This window comes from Engraulis encrasicolus, chromosome 11 (genome assembly GCF_034702125.1).
Source record: "Engraulis encrasicolus isolate BLACKSEA-1 chromosome 11, IST_EnEncr_1.0, whole genome shotgun sequence".
Classification (NCBI taxonomy): Eukaryota; Metazoa; Chordata; class Actinopteri; order Clupeiformes; family Engraulidae; genus Engraulis; species Engraulis encrasicolus.
This window is the reverse complement of record NC_085867.1, coordinates 40,095,567-40,111,482: the sequence shown is the minus strand read 5'-3', so window position 1 is coordinate 40,111,482 and position 15,916 is coordinate 40,095,567. Positions and strand designations below refer to the sequence as shown.

The following is a 15,916-nucleotide window of genomic DNA, read 5'->3' as shown; positions in this document are numbered from 1 at the left end:
ACCACTCTAACACAAACAGCCTACAGTAGCAGCATCACTCTAGCAGTAACACACACACAATACTGTACCGCATGTGTGCGTACTGTACCGTGTGTGTGTGTGCGTGCATGTGCGCGTGCCTGCGTGTGTGTTTGTGTGCATCTCTTTCTCTTTCACTCTCTCCCTCTCTCTCTCTCTCTCTGCAGGAGAGGAAGGGCAGAGGGGAGAGAGGGAGACAGAGAGACAGAGATGGACTATGTGGGAGTGACTGTTTACGACTGGATTTATACTGGCTGAGAAGGCCGTATAATTTAAGCATTTGTGGCTGTGTGCATCTCTCTCTCTCTCTCTCTCTCTCTCTCTCTCTCTCTCTCTCTCTCTCTCTCTCTCTCTCTCTCTCTCTCTCTCTCTCTCTCTCTCTCTCTCTCTCTCTCCTCCCTGCCATGATATGGAACTATGTGTTCTCTCTCTCTCTCCCCACATCCTCAGCTATGTTACGACAGCACTGCTCAAATAATAGTGTTGCTGCTACTGCTACTGCTGCTACTGCTACTGCTACTGCTACTGCTGCGGCATGCTGTGCAGAGTGAGGACCAGGCAGGCACAACACAACAACAACAACAACGACAACAACAACAACAGCCAGGCAGGCAGGCAGGCAGGCAGGCACACTGAGCACAAATAAATCCCCCGTCTCTGCCACGGCGTAATCACATGATTACAGTCCACACTCAACTTTTAATCAGCACTTCAATGGACTCATTAGTGGGGACAAAAGGGAGCAGTGATTCACCAACAATGGCCGTAAAAAACATAGTACACACACATACACAAGCAAGCATACACACACACACACATGCATGCACACGCGTGCTGGCACGCACACATGCACGCACACACTGTACAACATTCAGTGTTAATTCAACACTTAGAGAGAACTCTGGGCCCAAATACACTCTACAAACACACACTTCACACACACACACACACACGCACACGCACACGTACGCGATGCATACACACGCATGCACGCACGCGCACACACACACACACAAACTGTACAAAATGCAGTGTTAATTCAACACTTAGAGAGAACTCTGGGCCCAAACTCACTCTACAAACACACAGTACACACACACACACACACACGCACGCACGCACGCACACACACACACACACACACACACACACACACACACACACACACACACACACACACACACACACACACACACACACACACACACACACACAGGGACACAAGCCAGCCAGCCAGTTTTCTCTGCGGGACTCCAGCACCCTGCACTCACAGATAAGGGAAAAATGAAAAAGCGGTGTGTGTGTGTGTGTGTGTGTGTGTGTGTGTGTGTGTGTGTGTGTGTGTGTGTGTGTGTGTGTGTGTGTGTGTGTGTGTGTGTGTGTGTGTGTGAGAGAGAGAGAGAGAGAGAGAGAGAGAGAGAGAGAGAGAGAGAGAGAGAGAGAGAGATAAAATGGGACAAGTTATTGCCCTCTGGCTGAAGTCGGTTGTAAAGGAAATTGGCTGGTACTTTCTTTGAACCCGACCTTCAGAAGAGAGGCTATGAACACATTCATAAGGCTTCATAATCTGTATATAAATATCCACAACTTTTTATGCAAACTCGCAACACATAAGGCATTACAACATTACAAGGTTTTGCAAGGATGCACTTGTAAACATTATCTTTCAGTGAAACATCATTATAAAGCCTTTTTGACTTTTTCATGAGCAGTCAATGCAGACATTATCATTATCACAAGTAATGAATAATTTTATAATGCACTGACTGCTTCACAGGCGTAGCCCCTTAATGCGCGCCGTACCTCCAGTGGCACGCTGTAATAGTCATTGAAATGTAACTACCATATCACTACAATACTATGACACAACAAAGGCCCTTTAGTAATGCACCACGACTTGGTCATTACCATACTGGTAACAACAAATGTATAATGCCGCGTCTTAAGGGGTTAAAAAACAGCATAACACTTCATGACTGCAGTCACGATTGTACGATTATACCTGTGCACCGATACAACGCTTTATGAATGCATCATAACATTATAACCCTTTACGAATGTGTTAAAGGGGTATGCCACTATTTTGGGGCTTAATACAGTTAAAATCGTTGGCTGGGGTTTATAAAGGTGGTGAAAAGTAGCTAAGCTAGTGAAAGTCAATGCATTCGTGTAGCATGCTACATGCTACAGTGATCCATTGACTTTCACTAGCTTAGCTACATACTCACTCTTTTAACTTGTCTTAAAGCATGACAATGCTTAACATGAAAAATAAGACACTTTACCACCTTTATAAACCCCAGCCACCGATTTAAACTGTATTAAGCCCCAAAATAGTGGCATACCCCTTTAATAATATCTCTTGAACACTCAGGTCATAGCAAGGAAAACAGGAGAGGGTCATCCTACCAATCAGGCCCATCCAATGAAAAGATTCGCTTTATTTGACTGACTGGTGCAGTAACCTATGTGATTTGGCCAGGCCAACGTAATAGTCACTCTCCTCTATTGGCAGTAAATCTGTACTGTAGGCCCTCTGTAAACTAAGGGGCCAGAGCTAACAGTAAGTACATCCTGGGACTTTTGCCAAATAAAGATGCAATCTTATGTAAGGCTAACATTACTCAATTCAGGCTGCTTGAGCCAATATACAGTACACCACCTACAATGTCCATTTACAAGATGCACGAGGCATGTGTTTTCTTAAACGCCAGGATTTATTACATCTTATGGGACAAAACGTTCTGAACAACTTTCATTCTCCGAACATTGCTGTCAAACTGTGGTGAAGGGTACACCCCTCCATCATGTTAGGTAATGTTTGTGTTTTTTAAAAGCTAATTTAAACTTTGCATATGTGTCAGGAGTGTTAACAGGCAATGTCAGCTGTGACTAGTGTTCAGTTCACACTGACTGCTTTGTTATAGGAGCATGAGCGTACACAGTACAAAAAAAACAAAAACGCAGTGTTAATTCAACACTCAAACAGACGATTTTTACACCTTTCAGGGTTTATTCTAGCCTGATAAACCAGCCTAAATGTGAGATTGGATGTGTAATTTCGTCTGGCCTCGATGAACGATACAATCAGAAGACTGTTGAAGAGACACCACCCGTTGTCTTTCAAACCGTGTCTGTGCCAACGCTCGACCAATCAGCGCAACTGACAAATTACTACCATCAAAGAACGTGGATCCACGTTTTATAGCCTGTCGGTAAAACAGCGAAAAAGTCCTTCTTAAAAATTAATGAGCGTAGAACATCTTCCTGAACACGTTTCAACGAAAACCTTGAGTCTAATTCTTCCAAAACTGACGTCAAACGAGAGCTGTTCAATCATTCTTGTTGTTGTGCTTACCCCACCCACTTCGATTCAAAACTAATCTCTGCGCTGTGATTGGTTTGCCAGATTCAGGGCAATTTGGGCAGACCACCTCGACAGATCGAGGCTAGACCAGTCGCAGGCAAAACATTTTTGCCGCCAGCGAGTGGCGCTAGTTTACTAGGCTAGGTTTATTCGGTTCTTAGAGTACTGTCTAGGCAGGGCTGGATTGGTAATCTGGCATACAGGGCACTTTCCCGGTGGGCCAACAGTCCTCAGGGCCCGATGCTGTTGTTTTTTTTGTTTTGTTTCCTTGTTTTTTTGGGGGTTTTTTTTTCGTTTGAGACCAGCCCTCAATATAGATGGCACAGCCCATGGATATATCTTAAATATCCTGCAGATAGTGGACTAAGCTCGTAGAAAATTAGTGGAGGGCGAGGGACTGGTCTTTGAGGACAATGCCCGGGCTGTTTTTCGTCCCCAGTCCAACCGTGTCTCTAGGTGATCAATTATCACTGGCGTTTTTTACTGTGTAGTGGACTACCAAAGTCCTTGACTGGAGGTAGCTCTGGGGGCTAACAAACAGCATGCTGAATGCCGCACGCAGGTTAAATGGGTTCTGTTGTTCAACAGCACTGTAAAAGGTTATGACCAAAGGGCAATGGAATAACATGAACCCACATAAAGACTATAAAATCCTTCACCAAAATGCCACCTGACACAAAAGGTGTTTGCTGCCTGCGTTATCAATGCGGTGTTAGACGGGCAGCTCGAATTTCACTGCACGTTATCGTAAGGTCGCCATATTCCGCCTACTATATACCGTATACCATGTTCACAGCATTTCTATTATATCCTTGTTATCCTTGGTTATATCCTTGTGTCCTTATATCTTTGTGGCGATGCTTTGGATACTTTTTTTTCATTAATAGCATTTATGTTACTTATAACAGTGGATTCTCAGAACGGCCATTCTGGGGGTGTTGTGGCCCACTGCGCTGACGCACTGAATGGGCAAATTGCTCAGGGGGACCCAGCCTGGATCATTTCCCAGACCCCAGACCTACCCTATCGCTCTCACTCTCGCTCTCGCTCTCGCTCTCTCTCTCTCTCTCTCTCTCTCTCTCTCTCTCTCTCTCTCTCTCTCTCTCTCTCTCTCTCTCTCTCCCTCCCAGCTTTGTGTCACCACCTCCAGACCTACCCTATCTCTCTCTCTACACCAGCTTCATTCCGTAACCAGCATGCACCTGTATCTGCGGGCAGATGGTAGAAGGGTGAAGTGTGTGTGCACATAGCTGGGCTGGTGTGGATCCGATATTATTAGTTTGGACTATCCAATGGAGGTTAAACAAAAGCCCAAAAATGTAATAAAATAAAAACAATCAGGAAAGCCATCCTTAACTCAATGTCCTTCCCCTCTTCTGCAAGACTCCAAAGAAATCCTACCACAACAACAACAGATTAACATCATTCATTTATGGTGTCACCACCAGACGTCGGCAGCATATGGTGAATGCGGACACCGAGCAAATGAGGCGGAATATTCACAGACTCAGAGATATACGCTCCATCAAACACCTGCCAGTCTCTCGAAGGACGGAAGCCAAGTGAGCCAAGATAACAACAACAACAACAACAACAACAACAAAAGAAAAGGAAAAAAAGGAAAACAAAACAAGAGGGCTGGCTAAAGACCACCTCAGCTCTACAGATTGTTTCCCTTCACAGGTGTTCTGGAGTGCAGGTGGATGGCAGGGGGACCACACTAGAGGATGACATTTTTCAGGAATTCCCGTGGGATGGGAGTCAAAATCTTAAAGATGAACGGGAGTGGGCAAGAGCGGGAATAAAGATGAATGGGAGCGGGCAGGAGCGGGAAGAAAAATGAATGAGAGCGGGAATGCTCGCTTATTTTTTCATTTAAAAAAGCCTATGAAAGGGGAGTGGGATTGATTTTGAGTGGGAGAAGGCAGGATTGGGAAACATTCTTTTCAGGAGTGGGCAGGATGGGATTTGTTTATTTTACTCCAGTCCGGGATGGAACGGGATGGGATTTTTTTCTGGGACCGGGATGGGACGGGAGTGAAAAATCCATTCCCGTGTCATGCTCTAGACTACACACAGGGCAGTCATGGGTGAGCGGTTAGGGCGTCAGACTTGCATCCTAGAGGTTGTCGGTTCAACTCCCGACCCGCCAGGTTGGTGGGGGGAGTAATCAACCAGTGCTCTCCCCCATCCTCCTCCATGACTGAGGTACCCTGAGCATGGTACCGTCCCACCGCACTGCTCCCCATGGGGCGCCACTGAGGGCTGCCCCCTTGCACGGGTGAGGCATAAATGCAATTTCGTTGTGTGCAGAGTTCACTTGTGTGCTGTGGAGTGCTGTGTCACAATGACAATGGGAGTTGGAGTTTCCCAATGGGCTTTCACTTGTTTTCACTTTCACTTTAAAAAAGGTAAACATGGTCTGACTGGAGGGCTCTTGCTGCTGGGGGAAGAGGGGGGGGGGGGTGGGCCTGGGTGGAGCTAGTTGTAGTTTGAGGTGTCTGGAAATGTGTGGTAGGTGGAGGAGAATGCCAGGTGGTGCACGGTTGGCTGTGTGTGTGTGTGTGTGTGTGTGTGTGTGTGTGTGTGTGTGTGTGTGTGTGTGTGTGTGTGTGTGTGTGTGTGTGTGTGTGTGTGTGTGTGTGTGTGTGTGTGTGTGTGTGTGTGTGTGTGTGTGTGTGTGTGTTTGATTAGATAAGTGTGTGTGTGTGTGTGTGTGTGGGGGGGGGGGGGGGTTGATCTCTGTGGAGATCTGAATGGGGCCCAGATGGCACACTCAGCAGCTCTGTACACACACACACACACAGACACAGACACACACACACACACACACACACACACACACACACACACACACGCAAGCACCAGGTGCCACTGTTGAGGAAAAACCCTGCCCCACCCCATAGTTCACTGCAGGTGTATCTAGCTGCATGCACGCACACACGCACACACGCACGCGCGCACACACACACACACACACACACACACACACACACACACACACACAGACGCACGCACGCACGCACGCACGCACGCACGCACGCACGCACGCACGCACACACACACACACACACACACACACACACGCATATTATTGCGTACCACCTTCAAGATGACATACACTCTTTCGTCTTTGCCATTCATTATCGGAGCAGCTCTCTGATCTGCCAGGGGCAGGGGGTCATCATAATGAGACTGAAGACATTTGCCACAAATGCCAGCTGATTTCAAATAAGACACTCGCTACTGAACCACAAACACGACTGAGAAACATGCCTGTCCCATTTCTATCATCATTTTGGCGCGCCGCATTTCCCTAGCCTTGCGCCCTTCTACGTACTTCCGCCAAAGGATTGGCTCCACTACTAGTCTGGCCCCTGTTTTCTGTGGAGCGATGTTGAGCGGTAGGATTTGGCCGGCCAACCCTTCCCAAAAAACAGCCAATAAGCGAAGAGACGGGTTGGTGGGGGCGAAAGGGGCAGGATGCTCGTGACGATACCGTAAACACCTGCGCTGTGTTGTTGTTGAGTAACTGTCGGCGATTGGGTGAGAGCTGTCCAATCATTTCAAACCAGAACTGAGTGCAAACTTCCCGCTTCCTGCAATCGCGTCAGATCAAACAACCCCCAGACCATGAGTACGAAATGAAATGGTAATATTATAGGATGCTCAGGACCAGGCTGACATTTCCCTGCCCTGTTTGTCAGAGTGCATTCCCTGATAAAATACAAACAAACATCAATCTTCACCGATTTTTTTGTGTTTGAGAAATTGTCATTGTAAAGTCACAGAGATAAATAAAAAAAGTAAATTAGATGTGAGGAATTCAATGATCTAAGTGATAACAGGCACACTGAAGGAGCTGTTCCTAAGAAAGCATCCATGGCAACAGCAACAGAACTGCGTTCAAATGAGAATTCCTGAACTATACGTCCTCAGTGATTGATCAAATGTGTGTCTGCCCCGTTGCAGTGTTCTAGTCCACTGTGGACCCACAGGAACACAAAAACACACACACAAATGACTCAGAAGCTTAAGACGAAAAACTGTGACTACAGTAAGAACCTGTGAAATGTACTCTCTCATTCACTTCAGTGGTTGGAGTAATGGGAAAATTTAACCAAGACTCGACAGCAAAACCTTACAAAGCATTAAACAAAAACAAATGTATTACCATGTTGTACTTCTTGTACACTTGGCTATTCTCATCTCGCTTTGTACACCCTAATGCTTTTGCTATTTTATTTCAATTTACAGGCAAATGTTCAATGAGAGCACAAAAAAGTTGAGTAGTAAGTCTTGAAGCCAGGCGACAAGACATGATTTTGCTAGAAGCCACATAAACTGATAGGCATGCTTATACTGGCTGACAGGGTGAAATTAAACCACTCTCGTCACCTTAATTAATATGACACTTCACAGCTATTTCTGAGAGGTGTCAGCACCAAAGCGTTCTCCCTACTGTGTGTGGGTTTTTTTTCTGTAAAAATAAACCATGAATTCTGTCATCTTGGTTTTACGAGTGTGTTTATTTTGCAGTAATCGGCCCCCTTTGCACAGGCACAGGCACACCAGGGTATGATGACTGGATCATGGGAGGGGTCCCCTTCTGGTTTTGATATCTGCTAAATTATTTTGATCTCCTGTAGGGACAAGGACTATTAATAAAACTCCACTGATATCGCTTAAAAACTCAACAGCTATTCAAACTGCTATTTCATTTTTTTGCTTATGGGGCCATGTTACGCACAGTATAAGGCCGGGTCGGGTCGGGTAGGTGTTCGGTTACGGATATTGTAATGCTGATGTTACTGTTACTGCATTGTGATCTTGTATATGTATTTTGAAAAACAACAAAATATATGTTTCTCTCTGTTTCTTTTCTACCAAATTCATAGCCTTCACAGGTCTAGGCTCTGACTATGGCTGGAGTGGGCAGATAGTATAGAACTGAGCCAGATATAGAGACAGACACTAAGACAGAGACAGAGACAGAGACAGAGACAGCTCAGCTCCCAGCTCATAGGCCAGACCACAGCACAGCAGGACCAACAGCATCCCCGTATCCTCCTGTATCTCAGGCAAACGTTTCAAACATTACATAACACCATTACATAATCTGTGTTGATGTTTTTTTTTCTACTTCTTTCTCTTTTTCAAAAAAGGGATAATGCCTTGCATTGCTTGCCTGACTTGGTAAATACGCATCTGATAGGCTTGATCGCCATCCAAAAACCACGGGACGGGAAACAGCAAATAAAAGCAGAGCGCATTACAGTCCTAGTGCATGCTGGCAGGTGTACTGGTGGTAGCACAGGGGATGGCTTGCTGGATGGATGGATGGATGGCCGGGGAGGGAAGGTAAGCTAAACGGCAGGAGCAGGGCAGCAGCTGCCGAGGGCTTTGGTGGATTATACACCGACTGCACCACAATGCACTGCACTACTGCACTGCACAGTAATACACTGCACCACACTACACTAGTATGTACACTGCATGTCACTGGACTGCACTACAATGCACTGCACTGCACTGCACAGTAATACACTGCACCACACTACGCTAGTATGTACACTGCACAGCACTATGTACGCTACACGGCACTGGACTGCACTACACTGCAGCAATGCACTGCACTGCACTACACTGCACGGCACGGCACTGGATTGCACTGTGATGCACTTTACTGAAAAGGGCTCTGCATACTTAACGTGCGCACTTTGGCGCATTTGGCGCGAGAACCATTAAAATGTGGCAGACCATTCATAGTCAAAAGCGCCATTTACAGGCTTTTGCTTGCATTTTCGGAAATGTGCCCTCTGCTGTTCATGAGAAAAACGGTAGAATCCATCGCAACTCGCAGCGGGAGTTCTAGAGATGTATAAAAATAGAAAGCCAAACAGGGCTGCTGTAGGGCTACTGAACGTCTGACTTATGACTTACCACAATGAAACATAGATTTTTGTTGTAGCCTACATTGCCAGATCATTCCAAGACATGTGAGAGCATTGTTCTGGCTGCAGAATTTAGAAATAGATCGCCAAACACAACGTGCTTAAAGTAAACAATTGTTTCACTGAACAACATTTAAGAGAGAAGATAAAATAACTCTCTAAAGACATTTTATTATCCTCAAAATGATGCAGGTTCCATTCTGTAGTACAGTAGCTGTAGCCATATCTCTTCGCAGCTCCTGCCTTGTCTGCCTACCTGCATGGTCTCTGGTGGCGCACGCCAAGTTACAAAAAATGTGGGGTGCACGACCTCGCGCCGCGCCAGCTTGCGGAGGGGCGTGTGACGCCATTTTGAGCGCACGCCATCGTCGCGAGGAAGGTATGAATGAGGTCAGCTCCAGTTACGCTAAGTATGAATCCGCCTTAAGGCACTGGACTGCACTACACTGGACTGCACTGCACTACACTGCAGCAATGCACTGCACTGCACTACACTGCAATACACTGTAATGCACTACACTACACTGTATTACCGCTCTGTACAAGATGAGATTATGCATTGGCTGCTCCACACTTCCCTATACCACACTGCACTGTACTGTAATGCACTGAGATTATACACTGCCTTCACTGCACTGTAACACACTGTACTGCTCTGTTGCAGCGCAAGTGCTCTTGTCCCCTTATAAATTAACTACCATTATGGGTGGAATTGGGTGTTTTATCCCTGAAGTACAACCAACAAAAGCAAGAAACAAAGTCCTGACCAGGGCTGCTGACAGCTTTGGCTGGGCCTGGGACAAAGACACATGAAGGGGCCCCAAACCTGATACATACAATGTAATGAGGATCCAATTCTGGGCCCCCATTTTCAGTGGGCCCGGGGACAAGTGACCCCTTTGTCCCCCCTGTCGGCTTCCTTGGTCCTGACTAGTCAGTTTTATGGTAGTTCTACTATTTACACAACACAACACACAATTTAACATTTCGCATTCCACACATATGGAATAGCAATTATATTATTATTTACACAGCAATAACACTGCAGTATCTCGCCATGTGAGATATTCTTCTCTTCCGCCCAAGGGCATTTACTAAACTAGCATTATGTCACCATAGAGATGACACTGTCCATCCCAGTGCCACAACACGTCACGTGACCGTGGTAACTGGGGAGGGATATGGGAGATGGGAGAGGGAAGGGAAGGGAAGGGAAGGCAGTAAATTGGATCAGGCCAGTCTGTCCGCCAGACTGGGTCTCAGCAGCCTGCCAAGCAGGGGCTTGATACTGCACATTAGTAGTCATGGCTCTGTCTCTCTATCGCTCCTTTCGCTGTGTGTCTTTCTCAATCTCCTTGGCTTCTTTAGCAATTTACACAATTGCTCAGGAGAGGAGAGGAGAGGAGAGGAGAGAGGAGGGGGCAGCTGAGGGGGAGACGAAGGACATGAGAGGAAGGGTGTGTGTGTGTGTGTGTGTGTGTGTGTGTGTGTGTGTGTGTGTGTGTGTGTGTGTGTGTGTGTGTGTGTGTGTGTGTGTGTGTGTGTGTGTGTGTGTGTGTGTGTGTGTGTGTGTGTGTGTGTGTGTGTCAGTTTGTTTGTGTGTGTGTGCGTGCCTGTGCGTGCATGCGTGCGTGTGTGTGTGTGAGCGTACGTATGTAAGACAAACACACATACGTATGTCTGTAGGACAAACACACCTAGGTCGGTGTGTGTCGTGTGTGTAAGTTTTTGTTTATGTGTGTGCATACGCAAGTGTGTGCGTATGTTTGTGTGTTATATGTGTTTGAATGTGAATGCTTGCCTGTGTGTGGTGTCAAGAGTGAGATGGGATGGTGTGTGGGGGCGGGTGGTGGGGGTTAGCAAAAGGGACGGGTGGAGGAGCACAGGGGTCCCATCCCATCTCATCCCAGCAGTGCTGTCTCAGATCTCCCCATGACAGACGGCTTCAAAGGCGGGCATGCCCCTGCACCAAGCAGCCCGTCAGCCAGCTAGCGATCTCCACCACAACAAGGACCGGTAATCGGCCATCACAGACACTGTGACAGCTAAGGGGAGAAGGGAAGGAATCGTGGTGGATGGCCTCTGACTTTGTCACACAGTAAAAAAAACCCTCAATGTTATTTTAACATTATTCAGAGAATATATAGACCCATTTGATGTTTGTGTTAATTTCAACGCTCTGGGTGTTGAATTAACAACTGCAGTGCCAAATATGTAGTCCAAGTAATTCAACACTCAAAGAGTTAATTTAACACTTAATCGATTGGGACCATGCAGCCAGTCAGTCAGCCAGCCAGCTAGCGATCTCCACCACAGTAACACCAAGGCCTGGTAATCGGCCATCACAGACACTGTGACAGCTAAGGGGAGAAGGGAAGGAATCGGGGTGGATGGCCTCTGACTTTGTCACACAGTAAAAAAAAGCAATATTATTTCATCACTATTCCCATCCCATTCGATGTTTGTGTTAATTTCAAAGCTCTGAGTGTTGAATTAACACTGTGATGACATATATATATATACAGTCCCATTCGATTTTAGTGTGAATTTCAACTCTGCTAACACTGTAATGTCATGTATGCTGTAAGAGTGCTAACTCCAACTATTGTCACATTCATTCAACACCTAAAGAGTTAATTTAACACTAAATCGATTGGGACTATGCACCAACCAGCCAGACAGCCAGACAGCCAGCTAGCGATCTCCACCACAGTAACACCAAGGCCTGGTAATCGGCCATCAGACACTGTGACAGCTAAGAGAAGGGAAGGAATCGGGTGGATGGCCTCTGGCTTTGTCAAACAGTTGGAAAAAAATGCAATGTTGTTTCACCACAATTCCCATCCCATTCGATTTTGGTGTTAATTTCAACGCTTTGAGAGTCGAATTAACACTGTGATGCCATATACAGTGTGTATATATATATATATATATATATATATATATATATATATATACTGTATATATATATAGTATAGTTTCATTTGAATATAGTGTGAATTCCAAGTCTGTTAACACTGTAATGTCACTGCAATGTTACTGTAATGCTCTAAGAGTGTTAACTCCAATTCTTGTCATGTTAATCCAACACTCAAAGAGTTAATTTAACTCTAAATCGATTGGGACCATGCACCAAGCAGCCAATCAGCCAGCTAGCGATCTCCACCACAGTAACACCAAGGCCTGGTAATCAGCCACCACAGACACTGTGACAGCTAAGAGAAGAAGGGAAGGAATCGGGGTGGATGGCCTCTGGCTTTGTCACACAGCTCAGACTCGATGTTATTTAAACACTATTCAGAGAACATATGGTGCCCTTTGATTTTATTGTCAATTTCAACTCTTTGAGTGTTGAATAAACACTGTGATGCCATATATGCGCTAAGAGTGTTAATTCAGCACTCAAAGATTAAACACTTAATCGTTTAGGACCAAGCAGCCAGTCAGTCAGCCAGCCAGAAAGCAAACTCCACCATAGTAACACCAAGGCCTGGTAATCAGCCACCAGACACTGTGACAGCTAAGGGAAGAAGGGAAGGAATCGGGGTGGATGACCTCTGGCTTTGTCACACAGTAAAAAAAGGAGATGTTATTTCAACAATATTCTGACAATATAATGTACAGTCCCATTCAATGTTAGTGTTAACAAAGAGTTGAAGCTACTCACTATATAATACTACACTATTATATATATTATATATTATTATATTATATTGATATATATTACTACACTATAGTATACTATATATTAATACAAAATAATAAGACTATACAGTATATTCTCAAAAGTGTTGAATTAACACTGCATTCTTTTCACTGTGCACCGTCAATCCCTTCGCCACTGAGGGGTTAAGCCTGGTGTCGTCTTGTCTGCCTTGCTCATGACCCAATGCACTGGGGTTGCGTTATGACGCACACACACAAGCTTTATCAAACTGAGACTTGACATTTCTTTGTGTCTTGGGGTCTTTTTATCTGGCAAGTGCCATGATACACCACATGTGTCATATGTGTCATCCCATGTGTGTAAAAGAAAAAAACATGCTCATTTGTATTCGCACACACTGCTGTCACAAACATAGGACATTTTGTCATCATTCTCACCCATCATACCCGTCTCACACAAAAGGACAGGAAAAGAGTTCAAAAATATTGGCCACATCCCAGAGGGAAAGGCAGCCTGATTTTAGTCTCTTAAAAATATACAACAGTCATGCCATTGACTTATACTGTCATTGATACGTACATAATGTGATAAAAAAAGGAACCGCATACAGCCATTGTAAGATTTTAAATTGAACTTAAGGGCTTATTTTAGGCTTCACTAGAAACTGTTCCACTTCGTTGGCCATTGCTGATATAGAAAGTGTAGGACAAAAGCCAGCTCTCACCGAATTTCACATATTTTCTTCTTTCATTTTGTTTCTGAAGGGCAACACTCTTATTCTATTCAAAGAAGCAATATTTTCATTCCTCTGGGATTGAAGATTTTAAAAATCCAGGTACTCGGGGGGCACTGTGGCGCAGCACGCTAAGCCCCCCACGTTTGGGCTTGCATGCCCACGGGGACCCCAGTTCGAGTCCGGCCGGGGTCATTTCCTGATCCCACCCCGTCTCTCTGTCCCACTCGCCTTCCTGTCACCATCTCAGACTGTCCTATCAAATAAAGGCCCAAAAAGCCCATAAAAATATCTCTTAAAAAAAAAATCCAGTGACTCACCATACTATTCCCTGAGCTCCGGAGCCGATGGGTTTGAGGTTCTGGTAGCGCTTGAGGACGGTGAAGGTGGAGTCCCCCACTTCCACGCTGTAGAACTGGTTGTCCACTTTGCTTTTACTCATGTTGTAATGTTTGCCGATGTATGACACATCCACTTGTTTACCAAACCCCTGCAAAAGCAAAGGGGAGGGAAACATACAGATATTATATTCTATAGTCACCAATATAAGAAAATCAAAATTCATGCCCCCAACACACATCCTGTAAATTAAAGAACTGAAAAGGTGGACTTTTTAAGTAATTACAGCCTGGGAGCAAAGAAAAGGAGTCAATATCTGTTCACATTTCAGTGTGAGAAGTGAGAACGCATTTTTATTATTTAAGATGGTATGCTACACCCCAAATCAATATTATGCACAATGTCAAACGTCTGATGTTTTACTGTGCAGTGAGATTTAATAACAATGTAAGAGTATACGGGCTGTGACAGTGTACTCTCACACATCATTGATTTGTACATTACTGTAGCTCTCTTGTGTCTCTCGAATGCAATGGCTGAAACAATTTCTCCCAGTAAAATACAGGACGCATTATGCAAACTCCCTATGGCAATAAAACAATAATGTGTTAATGGTTCTGAGACTGTTACTCTTTTGCTCAGTAGCTTATGTGTAATCATCACATCAGAAATTAAAACAGGCACCATGAAGTACTCATTGGTGCTGAACCACTGGTGAGTACACTAGATGTGTGAGACATTATAGTACAATATAACACAGTATAAACGCTTTTGAGTTTTATTTCAGTATCACCAGCGCTATACAAAAGAGATGTAGCCCGTTATAATTCATTATTATAATACATAGTTTATTTACATATTCTAGCTGCCTATGTATGTTACCAAAATGATACGTTATTGAAAAAAAGGGTTAACAAAGGTCATGCACAGCACTTCTCCAGAAAACGACCCCTTTTCACACAAGTCAGCCAGCCAGACAATCGTAAATAGAATGTAGTGCTTGATGCCTGTTCCATTCGATGGGCAACACTGACCAAGGCCAATTAACCCTTTTATCTTTGTGCCATCTCTGGCTTGTACCCTAATCGCTCCAAGTTAGGATGATTGGTCAGGCCTCGGCCAGCCAGTAGAGGAGAGGAGAAATTGATTATCTAAGCTTGAATGGTGCAAGGCACCCAGAGCTGAGAGGAGAGTGAGCCAGGGTGAGTGGGCTGTACTGTATGATATGTCTGTGTGGTACATTGAAGTGGATACGTTACAGAGACTGCAGTTTTCAAGCTCAGGCACTCTCTGGCCCCCAGCCCCTAAACTCTGGCCAACTGCACAGGGACTGACACAGAGAAGAGAAGAGAAGAGAAGAGAAGAGAAGAGAAGAGAAGAGAAGAGAAGAGAAGAGAAGAGAAGAGAAGAGAAGAGAAGAGAAGAGAAGAGAAGAGAAGAGAAGAGAAGAGAAGAGAAGCTTTCCTCTCCAGCTCTTTTAAGCCCTATATCTTCTCTAGGGGCTCGTCTTTCTTATGGAGGAGACAATAGAGCGTGAAACTGACAAGGCTAATTCGAGCCTGATTAACAAAGATTCAAAGTAATTGTCATCTCCTTTTGGAAGATCAGTTGCAGGGACTGAAGGGAAAGCACCACTATAATAACTGAAGGAGAGCTTTTATAAACCCATAGATTAAAGCCGTTACTCAAAAGCCGTTTACTCAACCTCTTCCAAAAAAGCACGATAAACATTCGCTCCTGTCTGTGCAATGTTAGTTTGCTGTAGCACTTAATTGTACGGTGTATTTTCAGTGTAACTTCATGTATCAACATGTAATATTATGTACTAACATTGTACA

The 15,916-nt window shown here is 44.9% G+C and overlaps 1 protein-coding gene across 1 annotated transcript in view; it reads right to left on the bottom strand.

Annotated features, from left to right (window-relative positions):
- Nucleotides 1–15,916, bottom strand: part of mapk10 (mitogen-activated protein kinase 10) — a 114,946-nt gene that overhangs the window by 61,999 nt on the left and 37,031 nt on the right. The window contains exon 3 of the mRNA XM_063210619.1: nucleotides 14,060–14,229. Within this exon, the coding sequence (XP_063066689.1) occupies nucleotides 14,060–14,229 (170 nt within the window). The remainder of the gene's footprint in view (nucleotides 1–14,059; nucleotides 14,230–15,916) is intronic.